We start from the raw sequence: 18162 nt of genomic DNA, 5'->3' as shown, positions 1-18162 counted from the left end.
GAATGCTTTTCTCCCCACACTGGACCTTCCAGCTGCTGCTTTTTCCATTCTATGTCTTTGCTCAAATGGAAGAGGCTTTCTCTAACCACCCATGGCTCTCTTCTCCCTTTTACTACCACATCACTCCATTTTATCTTTTTCTGAGCATTTGTCCCTTTGAAGTTATTTATTACAAGCTGGTGTGCCGCCTTTCAGATGAGTGAAAGTCCTGACTGAGGGCAGCCTTAACTGTCTTGTTTTCACTTTATCCCCCAGTGTGCCTTGCACCTTGGTGGGCACCCATTTATTAAATGAATTAAAAGCTAAGGGGTGAAGAGATCTGTCAGGGACCTATTACACCTAGTTCTGGTTTGAGACTTACTGGCCCAGTCATGCACTCATTTTCATCTCATTCTGCATCATTCCATTTATTAAGCCACAGCTTTGCACCTAGGTATTGTACTGAGGGTGTTTTTTTTTTAAGATTTTATTTATTTATTTGTTTAGAGAGAGAGAGAGCGCGCGCGCGCGCAGGAACAGAGAGGAGGGGCAGAGGGAGAGGGAGGGGCAGAGGGAGAGGGAGAAGCAGACTCCCGCTGAGCAGTGAGCCTGATGGGACTCCATCCCAGGACCCTGAGACCATGACCTGAGCCGAAGGCAGGCATTTAACCTACTAAGCCACCCAGGTGCCCTGTACTGAGGTTAGAAGAAGGAATCAACTCGATTCCATTCTGTCCTCAAGGAACTCAGTTTGGTAGACTCAGTGACAGCAACTATGCTTTCCAACAGACCCTAAAAGGGCCACATGAAGATAACTTTCCTCCATCGATACCTGGTCAGAACCGCCCGCCCCCCGGGCCGCCCCACCCACCTCTGGGGACCAAAGTGACCCCAGGCTGCTGAGGAACAGCCGATCCCCCTGGGGTCCAAAGCCAGGGCCTTGATGAGTCCGCGAACGCGGCCATGCTGGTGAGATCTGCCCTTCCCTGTCTGGGGAGCCTAGGCGACCGCCACCAAGCTCCCCGCAGGCCAGGGAGCGGAGCGCAGGCGGCCGATCTCACCGCTGGGTGTCCGCGGGGCCCGGTAGAGGGCCGGGCCATCTGCCGTGAGGCCAGCGAGGCGCGGAGGCGGCCAGGGGCGGAGCTCGCGCCGGGGCGGGGCCGCGCCGGGGTCGGGGGAGGGGAGCCGGCCGAGCCGCAGCGCAGAGCCGGGTAGGGCCGCGGCCACCGGAAGAGTCGCAGTCTCCAGCGGAGCCGGGAGAGTGGGGAGCGGAAGCGGCGGCCGCGGTGGCGGCAGGCGGCGCTGGGACCCGGGAGCGACCGGAGAACAAGGGAGCTGGCGCCGCGGCCGGCCGCCGAGCTAGGCTGAGCCGCTGGGCCGCGCCGAGGGCTGTCGCCGCCCGAGAGGCCCGGCCCGGCCGCCGGAGCAGGCCGCGCGCGGGCTGCCGGGCCCGAGGCCGGAGCCATGGGGGAGACCAAGATCATCTACCACCTGGACGGGCAGGAGACGCCGTACCTGGTGAAACTGCCCCTGCCCGCCGAGCGCGTCACCTTGGCGGACTTTAAGGGCGTTCTGCAGCGACCCAGCTATAAGTTCTTCTTCAAGTCTATGGACGACGATTTCGGGTGAGGATGGCCCCCGCCTCACCTCCGGGGGACCCCGGCCCCTCCGGCTTCTCGGGGCCCACTCGGCCAGTTTGGACTCCCCTTGCTACACTGGCTTCTGGCCCTACTCTGGATTCCAGGGGGCGACTTGGGCATTTGGGGCGCCCCTGGCTTTTTCAGAGGCTGGAGTTCTAGCCCCTTTAGGGACTCTCCTTTTACCTCTTGTGGGGGACCTAGGCCCTCCTAGTTTTAGGGGGACGTCCAATTCCCCAAGAGCAACCAGAGTTCCAAGTCCCCTTCACCTCCTCAGAGACCAGTGGCCTACGTAGACGGACACACACCCCCTCCACCCGATTCCAGAGCCAGAGTCCCCAACCTTCTGCCCGCCGGGGAAGCCACCTTTTTAGCAGAGACTTGGGGTGTTTGGCACTCGGCCTTTGCCCTCTCCATCTTTTCAGCTCCCAACTCAAAGCCGTATTTGGAGTAGTGCATCCAGGGGCTATGCTGTGGGACTTTGAACTGGGGGGAGGGGGAGTTGGGGTGGCGGTTCAGGGGCCAGGCTGCAGGCTAAGGCCAGCAAGCCTAATGTTTATTTAGCTGTCTCCCCTTCCTTGTGGGGTGTTAAGGATGTTGTCAAAGAATTGGAGTGCGTGACCCCTGAGAAGTCCCCACTGGCCTAGGTGCTGATTTCCCTTCAGAATTGGGGCCTTTTTCCTCCAGATGGTGACCAAGGGGGAGACCTTGGAAAGGGCCTCAGAGCCTGGATGGGAGGGCCAGGAAGAGTCTCTTGGTGTTCTTCATCTTCCTCTGCCTGGCGGGGTCTTCTCCACCCATCTGCAGGGCTTTGGGCAGGCGGAGTTTGGAAGCAGGGACTTCCCCTTTAAGAGGGGATGGAATGTTGGAGCCGGAAGGTTCTGTAGCAGCTGGCCTGGGAGGGGGAGCCTGGCCCATCCCCTCACCCCCCCCATCTCCCAGGGGACTGGGGGAGGGGGAGGCCCCCAGACTTGCCTGCCCCACACTAACTGGGCACTGGGCCTGGAGGCCTGTGGGGAAGGCCTTCCCGGGCCCTGAAGGCCTAAAGGCTGTCTCTCCAGCCCCAGCCTGAGGCCTGCACTGCTCTTTGGAGCTGAGGCCCCAGAGCTGAATGAGGGGAGACAGTCTCCTCCCTGGTGTTGATGAGTCTGGCTTCTCTTCCAGGACCCCTGCCCTCTTGGCCTGGGAAGCAAGCACCTTCTCTGTCTTCTGCCTAACATGTTTTGCTGTCATCTTTCCCCACGGAACTCAGGGTTTGATGAGCCCATGAGAGCCTGTGTGTGAGAGTGCTTTGAATGTGGGACATGGGTCGTGCTATGCAGCTTCTGACCATTCTTGCTTCTTTTGTTGTTCCTATGCTGGGGTGGGGTACTCCTGGTGTAGTAATGATTGTCTGGCTTCAGTCCAGAGACAGACACCCCTGATGGGAAGATTCTGAAGAGGGATCGATCTGCAAGGGGTGAGAGTGAGGGAGCAGAGGCCTTGGCCTGGTAAGAGAAAAACAGAGTTGGAAGAGACCAAGATGCCGCCTCAGGGTATGGGATAGGGGAAATCAGCTAGAGTGCAGTGTGCTGGAGCCACCCTGGGACTGGATACCTTGAGGGACTGGGATAGGCCTGTGTCTCTACCCTCAACTCACCCCTGAACCCAATGGGCTTAGCCCCCACCTCCTAAACTTATACCTCTCTGGGCTACCTCCCACTCCCGCCAGACTGCTGTCAAACCAGGCCTAACCATAGTCATAGGAGGGTTCCCATTACATCTGCTCACGGTTGACTTAATATTGTTCTTTAAATCCAGTTCACTCTCTCTTTCTTAGCTTGACCCAATCAGTAATATGAAATCACAGGTCTGATTTTCTACTTGTATTTCTTTCTAAAATATGTTAAAAATACTTAACTATTGAATTAAACATTCATTCAGGTGCACCTGAAGCGATCTTGCATACATGAGTGGTACTTGAACCATCCTTTGCAAAATATTATAGTAGACTGTTTTAACAGGATTGAGAACAAACCTAAAGGAGGAGATTGATTTTGTTTTTATCCCCAGAAGGATTATTGAGCAGGAGAGGGCTAGAGCTGTCTTGTCACAGAGAACTGGTAGCTGAGAAGTATATATATTTCATTTATTTAACAAACTCTTTTTATGGTACTTCAGTGTGCATGCACTGATCTGAATGCTTTTCAAATCTTTACTCATTCAATCATCTTAACAGCCTTATGAAATAAGTAGTAATATCCCCAGTTTATAGATGAAGAAATGTTAAGTAACTTACCCAAGGCCACACAGCTAGTAAGTGGCAGAGCTTGATTCTGCATCAGAAATCTGGCTCCAGAGTCTAAGACCTTAATCACACAATTGTAGGTGTTATTATCATCACCATTGAACAGCTACATCCTCTCTGAGGGAGATGCTGAGCCTTGGCAAACTGTAGAGGTGATAGGGCTGCCACTTATCCTAGCCCCATGAGACCAGGGTTGGGCAGAGGCCAGCGACCTCTGCTGACAGATGGGAGAGTGGGTCAGAGGAGAAAGGCTGCTCTCCAAGCTTACCCTCTGAGGTTCTGGTTTGTGAGGACTGAGGACTCCCCAACTCCCATCTGGTCTCCAGAAGTATTTGTCAAGTTAAGGTAGGCCAGACCCTCTTAAATTACTTGGGAAATGGAGGAAGAATAAACATTTTCACCACTGATGGATGCTAGAGTGGCCTTGAGCTGTGGGCGGGAGCAACATGGGAAGTTGGACTACAAACCATGTTGCTCCCCGCTCCATGTCACATACTGCCCTGCCTCTGGGCCTTCTACCCTGAGCACACTGCTCGTCCCTTTTCTTCCCCAGGTCCAAATTGCCCCATCTGCATTTAGCTTTTAAAGTTATGGCACTTTATCCCATTTATCCTTACACCTACACAGCTCCTAGCCAGGACCTGACACCTAAGTAATACTCAACAGATGTCTGTCCAGTGAACACATCTGCTGTTCTTACGGTTCTGACCACTTCCCACTTGCCACATACTTGTATGAACTATCCATTGGGCCATAACCTCCAAGGACAAGGCAGGCTCCTGGTCTGGTGCTTCTTGAGGTTTATACAATGGCAAGCACAGGATTTAAAACCCACTGGGCTCTTAGCAAAGGCTTTTTAATTGAATGAACGATGATGGACGATGAGTGATGCGTAGATTTGTTTGGTCCCCGCCCTTAGAAACTTACACCTAGTTGGAAAGAGTATGGAACCTGCTAAAAATTGACACAGCTAATAACTAGCTTTTATTGTAAGCCTACGTCATGCCAACATTTACAAATCACACTTACCAGGATAAGACAAAGGTTTGGAAAAGTTAAGAAACTTCCCTAAGATAGGAGGGCTAACAAATAGCAGAATTAGAACCCAGATTGGTTCAGCTCTGCTTACGGCGTGTGTGTGTGTGTGTGTGTGTGTGTGTGTGTTAGTGCTGTGCAACCCTGAGCCATTCATCTCCATGGTGGGAGGGGGAGGTCTCTCTGAGGTCCCCAAGGCTGTTGCTGAAGATCAGCTGATCGTTATGAGTCAGCAGAGCCTTGGCGACCTGTCGGTGACCCCTAGAAAGAGAGGAAACATCTGTAGCATTGGAGCTATGTGGTGGGGCCTGCTCGGGGAGGGAGTGGTGGGGACTCAGCAGCAGTTTCCCACCACAGGGAGACCCCCTCCAGAGCAGGTCAGTCTCTGCCCTAAGACCCACATACCCCATTTTCCTTTGAGCCCCAGTTCCCATATTGGACTGCAAGCTTAGGGTAACCCTATGGCCAGCCTGGCTCATGACTCTGAGCTACCTCCATGTCCCTTCTTTTCAGCATGTTCTATCCCTAGGCTTTCTGCCATCGTGGGCTTGACCAGGATGATTAGAGCTGCTTTCCCAGGGTCTTTGTGGGGTTGGAAATGGTGGAGGAACCAGAGCTGGATGGGAGGGAGAAGGGCAGGCTCGGTCTTCGAACTTGGCTGTGAGTCCAAGAATGTGAGCATCACCAGGAGCCAAGCATGTTCCCGGCTCTGGGCAGAAGCTGCTCCAGGAACAAGGAAGGACTAGGCTTCCCAGCCTCCCTCTCTGCTCACAACCCCAGGCATGTGTCTTTCTCTTGCCCCTGATCACATCTTTCCAGCTCTGTACTCCTGGGGTGTTTGAAACAGTCTGGGGCCCTCAAACTTTTTCATTCCTTTCCCTGGCCCCAAACTGTAATCATGGTCTGACTTCTTGCCTTGATGCATCCCTAAGCCAAACTGCATGCCTATACACATCCCACCCCCTTCATGCCCCACATCACTGTCTCCCCCCACAACACCACACACACACATCCACATCTCCTGTCACGGTATGAGAAGAAGATGTGAAATACCATGGAAAGACCATAGGTTTTGCAGTCAGGCAAGCTTGGGGCTGAATTCCAACTCTGACATCTTCCAGGCTCTGTGACCTGGGACAAGTTACTGAATGTTTCTCCATTTCTTTACTCGTAAAATGAGAATCTTGTCCATACAATGAAGGTGTTGTGAAGATTATACATTCTAACTCTAGGGAGATAAGATGGTATAATAGGTAAGAATAAAGGCTAAAGAATCACGCTGACCAGGATTCAAATTCCAGCTTTTATTAGTGGTGTGACCGTAAGTGAATTTCTGAACTTACTAAGCCTTAGTTTCCCCATCTGTATCTGTCTTAGCATTGCTGCGAGTATTAAATGAAATGACACAAGCAAAGTGTTGGCCCATGATACATGCTTAATAAATGAGAGCAATTGGTACTATTATCATAAAGGCAGTGGAGGATGTTCAGTAAATACCTTTCCTCCTTCTCTTTCCTAATTAAACTCCTCATTCAAACCTCCCAGAAGAATGTCAGGATTCCCAAGAAGGGAAAGACAGAAATAAGGATGTACTTTTTCCTAGTTTAGGGTCAGAGGGAAAGAATAAGTCTAGTCCAGAAGAGATATATTGGGACTGGGTAAAGCACTCTCATGATTCTAGGGAGTAGCCACATTCATGAGGGACAGCAATTTGTCAGGTGTAATTTGCAGTCACCTGATTGATAACTGAGAGGACACCCCAGGATGGCATCCGGCCTGGGCAGGGCTGATGTCTTCCTGGTGGTGCTAAAGAGCTGTCCCTAGGTGACTCCCACTTCTGCTCCCATCTGAATAGGCTTAGGCTGGTGGCATGATTCCCAGTTTAGGGTGGAGGAGCCCCTGAGTTAGGATTGTGAGGACCCTTCCATTTCCACCCCAGAAAGCTCACTTGGACACCCCCACCCTTTCCCTGCAGAGTGGTGAAGGAGGAGATCTCCGACGACAATGCCAAGCTGCCCTGCTTCAATGGCCGGGTGGTGTCTTGGGTAAGAAGCCCTCCTCAACCCTTCCTCCTCCTGCGTTCCTGCGGTGGGCTAGACAGAGGAAAAGCGTTGCTAAGATTATAGCTGATGGTTTTATACTTCAATATTGGACTCTCCCCTGAGTTTTCTACCTGAACTCTTTCTCACCCCAGATTCTGTAGCCTTGGTGAAAGATGGGGGGCCGGGGGGAGGTGGAATATGGAGAGAGGGAGGGACAGAAACACTCATCAGAGACACAAATGTCTCCGACGCCCTTTGAGGCACTTTGCCTCAGGTTCCAGCCAACCTCTGCCTTAGACCACTGACCCTTGTTCTCTGCCTCCATCCCACTTCAATAGCTCATGCCTCCCATCCTCCCCATCCACCAGCAGTGAGTCCATTCCTCATCTCAGCTGACCTTGCATAGTCCTGTCCCTTCTACCTCCATGTCCCTTGCTTCATGCTCCCCAAGTCTGCATGCCCTGCCAGAAGCCAACCATCTGCTATTTCCCTGGTGCCCCTTGTACCACATTACCCACCCATTCTTTCCCCATCAGTTGGTGTCTGCTGAGGGCTCACACCCAGAGCCAGCTCCCTTCTGTGCTGACAACCCATCAGAACTGCCACCGCCCATGGAGCGCACGGGAGGCATTGGGGACTCCCGGCCCCCATCCTTCCAGTGAGTGTGGCCTGAGGGTGGAGCAGGCCCATGGGGGAGGGATGCATCAGCTCAGCCCAGGGCTGGGGGGAGGGAGCCCCCAGCCTGCCCCCTCTCCCACCAAGTCCTCTCTTCCCTGCAGCCCTCATGCTGGTGGAGGCAGCCAGGAGAACCTGGACAATGACACAGAGACAGACTCCTTGGTGTCTGCCCAGCGCGAGCGGCCACGCAGGAGGGATGGCCCAGAGCACAGTGCGTCTTCCCTGAACAGACACCTTCCCTCCCCACCCCCACCCACACCTACCCCCACCGCTTCCATTCAGCTACCCACTTCTCTGCCCTTTCCTGAGCTCTGGGTATGCCTGGCCCCAGTGCAGCCCCTAGCCCAGCCCTGTGTCCTCCCTTCCCTCCTGCATCGGCACTGTGAACCCAGCTGCCTCTGTTCCCTGCAGCAACCCGGCTAAATGGAACTGCAAAGGGGGAACGGCGGCGAGAGCCAGGGGGTTATGATAGCTCATCCACCCTTATGAGCAGCGAGTTAGAGACCACCAGCTTCTTTGATTCGGATGAGGATGACTCCACCAGCAGGTGGGGCTTTGGTTTCATTGGTACTATGGGGCAGGTGACCCCCGAGCAGCCCTGACCCCATCTCCCCCCAGGATGGTGGGACCCTGGGAGGGCTGTGGGCTTTGCATGGGGGACTTGGGCCCTGTGGTGCCTCTTGTGGGGCAGGGCTGGGCCAGCCTGGTGGGGAACGACTGTGGGCCCCCCAGGTTCAGCAGCTCCACAGAGCAGAGCAGCGCCTCACGCCTGATGAGAAGACATAAGCGGCGGCGGAGGAAGCAGAAGGTTTCGCGGATTGAGCGGGTACGGGGCCTGAGATACCAGGGTTGGGTGGGGGCAGACTGTGCCCTGTCCAGGCAGATCCAGGGTGTGTGCTTCCTTAGACCTCCTCCTATGGGGCCAGCATTTGAGCCTTTTAGGGGAGGGGTTGCCGAGGGCTCGCCTGGAGGAGGACCTAGGTGGGAGCAGTGAGTTCTTGCCAGCCCTACATGCTGCTCAGGGCCTCTGTCTATTCCAGTCCTCGTCCTTCAGCAGCATCACGGACTCCACCATGTCACTCAACATCATCACAGTCACTCTCAACATGGGTGAGTCTGGTGAAACAACACTCTTGAGGGCCTACTTTATGCCAGACACTGGGCAGACTTGAAGAGTTCCAAGAGGCACAAGATATGTTCCCTGACCCTGAGGAGCTTTCTCTCATAAACATAAACCAGTACATAAATCGATCATTTCAGTAGCTCGTGATCAGGGCTATGACAGAGACAAGCACAGAGAGCTGTGGAAGCAGAGGGATGGCATCGGGGAAGGCTTCCTGGAGGAAGTAATTTCTGATTCCTGTCCCGCTTCCCTTTTTCAGCCGATGCTTGTTGCTCTCTGATTTCTGCCCTAGGTACTGTCTCTAGGAGATAGCTGGATGTCGTAAAAAGAGCCCCAACCTTAGAATTTAAGTCTGTGTTTGAATCCTGGCTTTGCCACTTAATGGCTTAGAAAAGCCACTGAAGATTTTCGAACCTCAGTGGCCTGCTTTGTGAAATGGGACAAAGAGTCCCTGTGGCAGAGCTAGCAAGGCCTGAATGGAAGCATGCTTGACCATGCTGAACACAGGGCCTGATTCAGGTTCGATGAATGTTAGTTCCTCCCATCCCTTTCCACCCTTTTCTAATAAGGAACTCAGAATTTGGGTGGGAACCTTGTTCCTCTCTTAAGGTTGTATTACTCTCTGTAGAAAAGTACAACTTTCTGGGCATCTCCATTGTGGGCCAAAGCAATGAGCGTGGTGATGGAGGCATCTACATCGGCTCTATCATGAAGGGGGGTGCTGTGGCTGCAGATGGACGCATCGAGCCAGGAGATATGCTGTTACAGGTACCACTGCCCACCGGAGATGGTGGTGTGGATGGGGAGTAGGGAGATAATGCCTGCTCATTTAGAGGCCACTTCTTGGTAGGGGGAAGACCTGATCACCAACCTCAGCTTCCCTATCTACCTCCCCATCCCAGCTGCTTATCCCACTTCTGGCCCTCTCTCCCAGGTAAACGAGATCAACTTTGAGAACATGAGTAATGACGACGCAGTCCGGGTACTGCGGGAGATTGTGCACAAACCGGGGTATGGATGGGATGGGACATTGGGAAGGAGGGGGCAGGCATTTCTGGCTGTTAGGCAAGGGGATTGGTCTGGACTCCGTGCATCCTGCCCTCACTAGGGACACCCTTGCTTTCAGGCCCATCACCCTGACTGTAGCCAAGTGCTGGGACCCAAGTCCACGTGGTTGCTTCACACTGCCCAGGAGTAAGTGGCTGGGGGACTCAGCCCTAAAGCTGGTGCTTGGCACACGTGAACCCTGTCTCTCCTTCCTTCTGTGTTGCCCTGAACCCTCATACCTACCCTGTGGGGCCTGCCAGTGGGCAGCGTGGGCAGCCCCTGACTCTCATCCTCCCTGCAGGCGAGCCCATCCGGCCCATTGACCCTGCAGCCTGGGTCTCCCACACTGCAGCCATGACCGGCACCTTCCCTGCCTATGGCATGAGCCCCTCCCTGAGCACCATCACCTCCACCAGCTCCTCCATCACCAGCTCCATCCCTGACACAGAGCGTGAGTGTCCAACCCTGCCCCCGAGGCCCAGCAGATGAGGCCAGGTGGGAGGGACTGATGAAGGCCCACATGGAGACTCTTGCTTAAAAGTCAGAGGGGGCTGGAGAGGGGGCTGAGTTTATTCCAGCTACCTCACACTGCAGCTTCCCAGAGTGGACACCCAACCCTCACAAAACAATGTTTGCCTCTGAACCTGTATTGAGCACCCCGCGAGCCTCAGTTTCCTCTAGTAAAATGGGACTAATGATACGCACTCTACCAGGTTCCGGGGCGAGGGAGGGGGTTTTAACAAGAGGGTATAAGTGAAGCCTCGATCCCAATATGTGGCATAAAGTAAGCACTCAGCAAATGACTGCCATATTTATTATAACACACATATTATACACTTTGCTAAGCACCTTCATTTATATTATTTAATTCTCTCTTCAAATACCCTTGCAAAATATGGGGCGCCTGGGTGGCTCAGTTGGTTAAGCGTTGGACTCTTGATCTCCGCTCAGGTCTTGATGTCAGGGTTGTGAGTTCAAGCCCTGTGTTGGGCTCCACATTGGGCATGGAGCCTACTTTAAAAAACAAACAAATCCTTGCAAAATAAATATTAAAGTCCCTATTTTTACAGAGGAGGAAACTAAGTGTCCTAGAAGTCAATAATGTGCCCACCATTGGTCCATAGTTATTAGGTGATAGAGCTGCAGTGCAGACTCCTCTCCACCTAACTCTGTAGCCCCTTTCTGCCTCACCATTCTGCCTCCCACCCCCAGGCCTAGACGACTTCCACCTGTCCATCCACAGTGACATGGCCGCCATTGTCAAAGCCATGGCCTCCCCTGAATCTGGGCTGGAGGTCCGAGACCGCATGTGGCTCAAGATTACCATCCCCAACGCTTTCATCGGTGAGAGGGCCCCATGGTGGGATGAAGGGCGGGGTGGGGAGAGGTAGGGCAGGGCAGGCTGGGGGCTGAAGATCTCCCTTAGGCCACTCCTTGGAGCTGGCACCAGCTCCAGCCTTGTGGCTTCTGTGAGGTCAGATGAGCCCAAGTCAGGTGGGCCTCCCAATCAAGTGGCGGCCTTGCCCCCAGGCTCGGATGTGGTGGACTGGCTATACCACAACGTGGAAGGCTTCACTGACCGGAGAGAGGCCCGCAAGTATGCCAGCAACCTGCTGAAAGCCGGCTTCATCCGCCACACTGTCAACAAGATCACCTTCTCTGAGCAGTGCTACTACATCTTCGGTGACCTCTGTGGCAGTATGTGCCTCCCCCACCTCCTTGCTCTGTCTCCTGGCTGGGAGTGGGGAGGGGCCCAGGGATGTGGCAGCAGACTCCAGGGAGCCCACATGAGGCGTGAGCAAGGCAGCCAAGGTGGGGGCCCAGCTTGAGGCCTGACACGGGCCTCCCTCTCTAGTAGAAGCAGATCCCAGTCGGGCCTTTTCACCTGCTCTGCGTCCCCGTCTTGGGGCTGGCATTTTCTAAGTGCCTCCTCTGTTTCTGGCACCATGCTGGTTTCTTTCTTTCTTTTTTTTTTTTTTTTTAAGATTTTATTTGTTTATTTGACAGAGAGAGACAGCGAGAGAAGGAACACGAGCAGGGGGAGTGGGACAGGGAGAAGCAGGCTTCCTGCGGAGCAGGGAGCTCGATGCAGGGCTCGATCCCAGGACCCTGGGATCATGACCTGAGCTGAAGGCAGACGCCCAGCGACTGAGCCACCCAGGCGCCCCGTGCTGGTTGTTTCTAAGCATCATCTCACTCTCACTCAGTCCTCACAACCCCGCCTCCTCACCTTTGGGGAGATGGATCACTATCCCTATTTCAGCTGAGGAAACAGACTTAGAGAAGTTAAATAGTCCACTCATTCTCACAGTCAGACACAGAGGAGTTAGGCCTTGGGTCCAGGTCTTTCTGGCTCCAGAGTCCTTTTTCTTACTACCATTTGGAGCTGCCTAGGTGTGTGGTGTTGCAGAAACATTATCTTAGCAAGGTCAAAGATCTTACCGTTGGCCCCTGATCACCCTCCCAGCACCAAGCAGGTTCCACCAAGGCAGGACCTGGGGCTGGCTTGAGGCCCCAAGTCCCCAGCCTCCTCAGACCCTTGAGGGTGGGCTGGGCCTTGGGATGAAACTGAAAAAAACTGTCAGGGCTGAAACTGAAAAAAACTGTCAGGGCCAGCTTGTAGAGGACTCTGCAAGCTGCCCCAAGCTTGACTTGATCCCGAGAGAGTACAAAGTCAATGAGGCTTTTTAAGGAGGAAAGGTCTGCAGGGAACCCTCCCTTCTCCTCCTGAGCATATAGACAGCCCTTGGGAAGAAAGGGGAGTCCTCAAAACAGGACAGCATTGCTCAGCCTGGGAGCAGAAGCCCACTCCCAGCAGCCGCCTCTGCCTCAGGGAGCCTTTTGTCATCCCAGTGGCGCTTGCTGGCTGAAGTCCAAAAACTGACTTAAAATGCTTCAGGTTAGGTTCTAGGACTAGAAAGGCTGTTGCTGCAGAGCACAAGGTCATGATGGAGGGTGCATAGGGCTTTGGAGTTGGACAGTTCTGAGTTCAAATCCTAGCTATGCCCTCACTGTGTGAACATGAGTTAAGTGACAGCCTCTCGTTGCCTCAACTTCTTGATCTGTAAGTTAGAGGTAATAGTAGAACCTATCTCAGAGCTTTTTAGAGGTTAAGACAGTGTGTATAATGCTTTTAGCACCATGTTTGGCCCACAGTACGTGCTTTAAAAAATTCTCCATTATTCATAAATTTAATTGATTCTAAGGTGAACATTTCTTTCACATTTTGGTATCTCTGAAATTGGGGTGCATCTTATAATTAATGGTTTCTTAGACTCAATCCTGTGTGGTTATTATTATCATCATTAGAAGAAGTCAGCCCTGGCCCTGAACCTCCAGGGATCCCTAAAGCTTCTCAAGACAGCTGTGGTTTTTGCTCAAGACCTATTGTTCTATCCCTGGGGCCTCCTGGGTCTTTTACCCATTGGCCAAGACCCCCCAGAGGCCCAGCTCAGGGATATGCTGACAGACAGGTCTTTTTCTTCTCACTGGCCAAGATCTCAGCCTCCTCAGCAGGCTCAAAGGAAAGAATTGGGGACCCCAATTCTTTGGGGAATCCCCAGGAGCCCACAATCACTCCCCTCAGGACAACAGCTCGGAGGCTGAAATAGTCACCAGCTCTTGGGGCATGAGCCAAGGCAGCCCCCTGTTCCTCACCACCACCACCACCCCCATGCTAGCTGCAGGCCTTGACAGGTTGATGGCTTAGCTGGTAGACTCCACAGACAGCCTCCGCCCTCTCAGATCCCCCTTTCCTGACCTCTTCTTCCCTGGAAGGTTGGGCTGGCTTACTTAAGGAATTGGAACAAAGGGCTCCATCTGTATTTAGCATGGCCCGTAGGGCAATTCCAGCTCTGTCAGAGCTCTGGGACCTGGTATGATGAGGTGTGAGCAAGGGGTGTCCCAGGCAGGTAACACTTCTGGTGGCCCCGTTCAAGTAGTTCCAACATTGGTGGGGGCAGCCTTGCCCTTAAGGAGTGAACAATTTACTGTGGGAGCCAGAGTCATGAAACAAGTAATGTTAATACTGTGAAGAATGAGGCCTGGCTGGGAATGGGGTGGAGGGCACAGAGGAGGCATCTAAGTTGTTCTCTTTCTGAGCCCTTTCCACCTTCCCCAGCAGCACCAGGAAATCCATCTGGACCAAGAGCCTTCTGTATGGGGAGGCTCTGAAAGGCCTATGTTCGTTCTGGCCTATAATGGGTATTTTTTTTAGTCCTAGATGAAGGGAGAGGGCAAAATTTCACCTAAATTTCCCCAAACTGCTCCCTACTCTTTATTAATGACTCACCTGGAAAAATAAGAAGAAAGTAAGCAACTCCTAGCTTCTGCTCTGGCTACAATTTGGATTGACCTCAGGTGGGTCATTTAACCTCTCTGGACTTCACTTTCCTCATCTGGAAAAAATGTGACTAATGCCCTCTTCATAGGATGGTGGTAACATTTGCATGAGGTGAAGAGCTTTGTATCGTGCCTAATGACTTGCAGGTTTGCAATACCTGTCTGCTATTTCAGCTTCCCACACTCCCCCCAAGTGAACAGAGGAGAACATTGCCCATTTAAGATTTGTGCTCCTTCTGCCAGCTTACTGAGGAAGGAGGAGAAACTGTCAAACCTTTGGAAGGGGGCCTCCCTGGGCCTGGGAGTTGGGTGTCAGGATTGGGCATTGAGCATCTGAAGTGGGGGCTTAGGGCCTTCCTGAGGAGGGTTTTCCTTGTGTGGTTTGTGTCTGCAGGGTCTCCCTCTCCACCGTCTCAGGTAGGTGGCAGAGGGGGTCTGAAGAAGTGAGAGATCTCTGACCTGTGCCTCTGCTCATTTGTGGAGGATAAACTACCACTGCTGTTAGGTGTTATCACAGATGTACCCCCCTCACCTAGGCCGGGGACCTCTCTCTCCTGACCTAGGGGTGTGGGGGCATGGGATAGACCCAGCTCATCTGGCCCTCCCCTCCACAGACATGGCCAACTTGTCCCTCCATGATCACGACGGTTCCAGTGGCGCCTCTGACCAGGACACGCTGGCCCCTTTGCCGCACCCAGGGGCCGCCCCTTGGCCCATGGCTTTCCCTTACCAGTACCCACCGCCCCCACACCCCTACAACCCGCACCCAGGCTTCCCAGAGCTGGGGTACAGCTATGGTGGGGGCAGCGCCAGCAGTCAGCACAGTGAAGGTAAGGTGGAGGGGGGCGGTGGTGGGGGCACAGGCGAACCCCAAGCTGCTGCTGCAAGCCCTGAGCGTCGCCCGCCCTGGGCCTGCCTGTCCCCTACAGGCAGCCGGAGCAGTGGCTCCAACCGGAGCGGCAGTGACCGGCGGAAGGAGAAGGACCCGAAGGCGGGGGACTCCAAGTCGGGCGGCAGCGGCAGCGAGTCGGACCACACAACCCGCAGCAGCCTGCGGGGGCCGCGGGAAAGGGCGCCCAGCGAGCGCTCGGGGCCTGCCGCCAGCGAGCATAGCCACCGCAGCCACCACTCCATGGCCGGCAGCCTGCGCAGCCACCACACGCACCCGAGCTACGGCCCCCCTGGCGTGCCCCCTCTCTACGGTCCCCCCATGCTGATGATGCCCCCACCGCCCGCGGCCATGGGGCCCCCGGGAGCCCCCCCGGGCCGCGACCTGGCCTCTGTGCCCCCCGAACTGACAGCCAGCAGACAGTCCTTCCGCATGGCCATGGGAAACCCCAGTGAGTTCTTTGTGGATGTGATGTGAACAGGGCCCCTCCCCCACTTGCATCCCACTCCCGCACCCGGGCGGCTGCGTCCCTCTCTCCGTCCGTCCGTCTTTTTTACTTTGTCTGGTACCTGAAAGGGAAATAAATTGAACTAAATTCAGGCGCGCTAACTGCTCGCTGGGCGCAGCAAGGGCGGGGTGCACCCACCGATCGCCACTGCGGCCCCTAACCTGCCACCGGCCCCAGCTTGCCCCTCTGTCCACTAACCGCTGAGGGCCTTCCCAGGATCCTTCATGTTACTGGGACCCGACTTGCTGGTGCTGCGCCTTATTCCCCACACACACTTCAGGAGTTGAACCCAGCGGTGCCCTTGAGGGCCTGCTCACCCCTTTATCCCCACCTTCCCGCCCCCCGCCACCGGCACCCCCGCAGCAACCTTGCACCGTTCATTCCAGCTACATCAGCCCTCCATTAACCGCATCCCCTTGAGCATGTGTGCCAATCTCTTAACTTTTCCCCCACAGTACTGACACCAAAAAATACTTGCTTCAGCTGCCCCTCTTCCTGACTGTCCCCGCCCCGCAGTGGTGGGGGGCTGCCTCAGTCCTGCACCCTAGAGCTGTAGTCACTTCCAATAACCATCTAAGCTATCTCAGCCTGTGCCTGCCTTTACTAGAAGCCCGAAGGGCCCCCTCAGTTGCCTGAGCTGCTAGTGGCTTCCAGGAAGCATATCTGCTCTACCCCTACATCTGTACTCCCATGCCTGTCCTGTGTGCTGGTTCCTTCAGACCTCTAACTCTACTAACCACTAGGCTCATCTCACCTCTGGGCCTGAAACATTTCTTTTCTTTCTTTTTTCTTCCCTCAATTTTTCCTGGGCCTGGAGCAGCCAAGAATTACGGGCTGTTTGACTTTCTGTGAGCCCCCAGCAAGGGGAGGCCCAGCCTCCGAGGAGACCAGGAACTCTGCTTCAGCAGCCCCTCAGGGCTTCCCAAGGATGTTCAGCTCCCACACCCCCACTTCAACATGTTGAGTCACTAGGCTTTTGGGGGGGGCTCCAGCCTCTCACCCATGTATGAGACTCTGTTCCCCTTTCCAGAGAGTGCCCCATCCTTATGTCTCCTCTCTCTCTGTTTCTCTCTCTCTCTCTCTCTCACACACACACACACACCACACACACACATACCTATGCAAGTTCACTTAAGCCTCAGGGCTGGTCCCTACCCAGAGGGCTGGATCTTCTCTCCCAGGTTGTAGGGCTGGTTCCCTGACTTCCCTCTCCCCTTCCTTATAGCCCTCAAGCCTCCCACACATGTCCCCATCATCTTCCTACTGGATAAAGCTCATAAGCTGGGTGTCAGTTTAGGCTCAGCAGAGGACTCCCCAAGCAACTGGCAGGTTGTTCTCACCCTGCCTCTTACCCCACACACCCTTCCCTGATTGCATAATTACCAGGATGCCCCAGAGAAAGGTTGGGCAGGGGGACTTCTGGGACTCCTACTAAAGTGCCAGGTTTTATTTTTTTACCTTATTCTCCAGTTTAAGCAAATCATGACGTTCTCTTTAAACCTCTTCTATAAATTCTCCTGGCTTACCTAGGTGTCCATATTTTTAGGACTGGGGTGTCAAGATTAAGTCTTAAGCTCCAGGCTTTGGGGCAAACCAGGGTAGGGACATTTTGGCGTTCATTCATTTAACCAAGACTTCCTGGGGTTTTTGGTGACCAAGGGCTGTGTTGGAAGCATGACTGTCTTGCCTACCTTCTAGGAGCTCTAGGTTTGCTCCCAACCCAGGCCATGGCTTTCTCTAGCCACCACTACAGAGCTGCCTCCTACACTTTTCCTTTCCTGACTCTGCCATGTTCAACTCCCTTGAGAATTCCTCCACTATTGCTCATGCCTTCAGTGTTGGTGCTCCCAGTGTTCCATCTTTGGTTCACTTCTCTTTCCTCTATGTTTACTCCTCAAATGATGTCATCTATCCTGATGTCCTCAATTGACACTGATATGCTGGTGATTCTAAAACACATATCTTCAGCCACAATTTCCCTCCAAATTTTAGATCTGTATTACCACCCACTGGACATCACCATGGACATACCCATATGGACTCAACTCATTTCCCGCATCAAGTGTGTTCCTCCTGAATTCCAATCTTGGTTATTTTTATCACACTCTACATAGGCACACCAGCTAGTAACATTTATGGGCTTAAATTCCTCCCCATATCTTACTAGTCATTATATCATATCCATTCCACTCCAACGATCTTTCTTGAATATGGTCCTTTCTCTCCCCCTGCCTCTACTCTAACTCACAGGAGCATGGGATTTGGAGCCAGGTTGTTCTGGGTTTGAATCCCAGCTCTACTACTTTTTGGTTTCGTGATAAGAGAGTTATTTAATCTCTCTGAGCCTCAGTTCCCTTATATGTAAAATGACGATAATAATACCTACCTCACAGGGTTGTTGTGAGGATTTAAATTAGATAATGTACGAAAAGTGCCTAGCACAGTGCCTGGCACACAGTAGAATAGGTGCTTAATAAATGGTAGCTATTATTATTATTATTATTATTATTATTATTATTATTATTATTATTTACTCTAAATGGTAGGATATTACTGAAGATAAAGCTTTTGGAAAGGTAGCAGTGAAGCCTTGAGT

At 53.4% G+C, this 18162-nt stretch overlaps 1 protein-coding gene across 4 annotated transcripts; it reads left to right on the top strand.

Annotated features, from left to right (window-relative positions):
• The first annotated feature begins 1144 nt into the window (after window positions 1–1144).
• On the top strand, window positions 1145–18055 carry DVL3 (dishevelled segment polarity protein 3). Of its 4 annotated transcripts, XM_044920071.1 has the most exons (17): window positions 1145–1604; window positions 6914–6983; window positions 7517–7638; window positions 7760–7894; window positions 8116–8205; window positions 8391–8484; window positions 8699–8768; window positions 9410–9549; window positions 9716–9792; window positions 9908–9975; window positions 10130–10279; window positions 11047–11172; window positions 11359–11520; window positions 11864–11871; window positions 13103–13112; window positions 14784–14999; window positions 15099–18055. In XM_044920071.1, the coding sequence occupies exons 1-17, from the start codon at window positions 1444–1446 to the stop codon at window positions 15533–15535; spliced, it is 2136 nt and encodes a 711-aa protein (XP_044776006.1). In that variant the 5' UTR covers window positions 1145–1443; the 3' UTR covers window positions 15536–18055. The 4 variants fall into 4 exon arrangements, with proteins under 4 accessions (XP_044776006.1, XP_044776009.1, XP_021548158.1 ...); XM_021692483.2 differs by lacking the exons at window positions 11864–11871; window positions 13103–13112 and having other exon boundaries at window positions 1149–1604; window positions 7760–7869; window positions 8070–8205; ... (2 more) ...; window positions 15099–15509; window positions 16387–18055; XM_044920074.1 differs by lacking the exons at window positions 11864–11871; window positions 13103–13112 and having other exon boundaries at window positions 1147–1604; window positions 7760–7869; window positions 8070–8205; ... (1 more) ...; window positions 11041–11172; window positions 11359–11526.
• Window positions 18056–18162: the final 107 nt, after the last annotated feature.

The sequence above is a fragment of the Neomonachus schauinslandi genome, chromosome 1 (genome assembly GCF_002201575.2).
Source record: "Neomonachus schauinslandi chromosome 1, ASM220157v2, whole genome shotgun sequence".
Classification (NCBI taxonomy): Eukaryota; Metazoa; Chordata; class Mammalia; order Carnivora; family Phocidae; genus Neomonachus; species Neomonachus schauinslandi.
The sequence above is the reverse complement of the archived record's forward strand: the minus strand, read 5'-3'. Positions and strand labels throughout refer to the sequence as shown.

Bases quoted from the DNA above. Each gene is read 5' to 3' on its own strand.
- DVL3 (XM_021692483.2), top strand. From the start codon at position 1,444: ATGGGGGAGACCAAGATCATCTACCACCTGGACGGGCAGGAGACGCCG. The intron at 1,605-6,913 runs GTGAGGATGGCC...CTTTCCCTGCAG, and splicing joins TCTATGGACGACGATTTCGG to AGTGGTGAAGGAGGAGATCT. The intron at 7,639-7,759 runs GTGAGTGTGGCC...TCTTCCCTGCAG, and splicing joins TCCCGGCCCCCATCCTTCCA to CCCTCATGCTGGTGGAGGCA.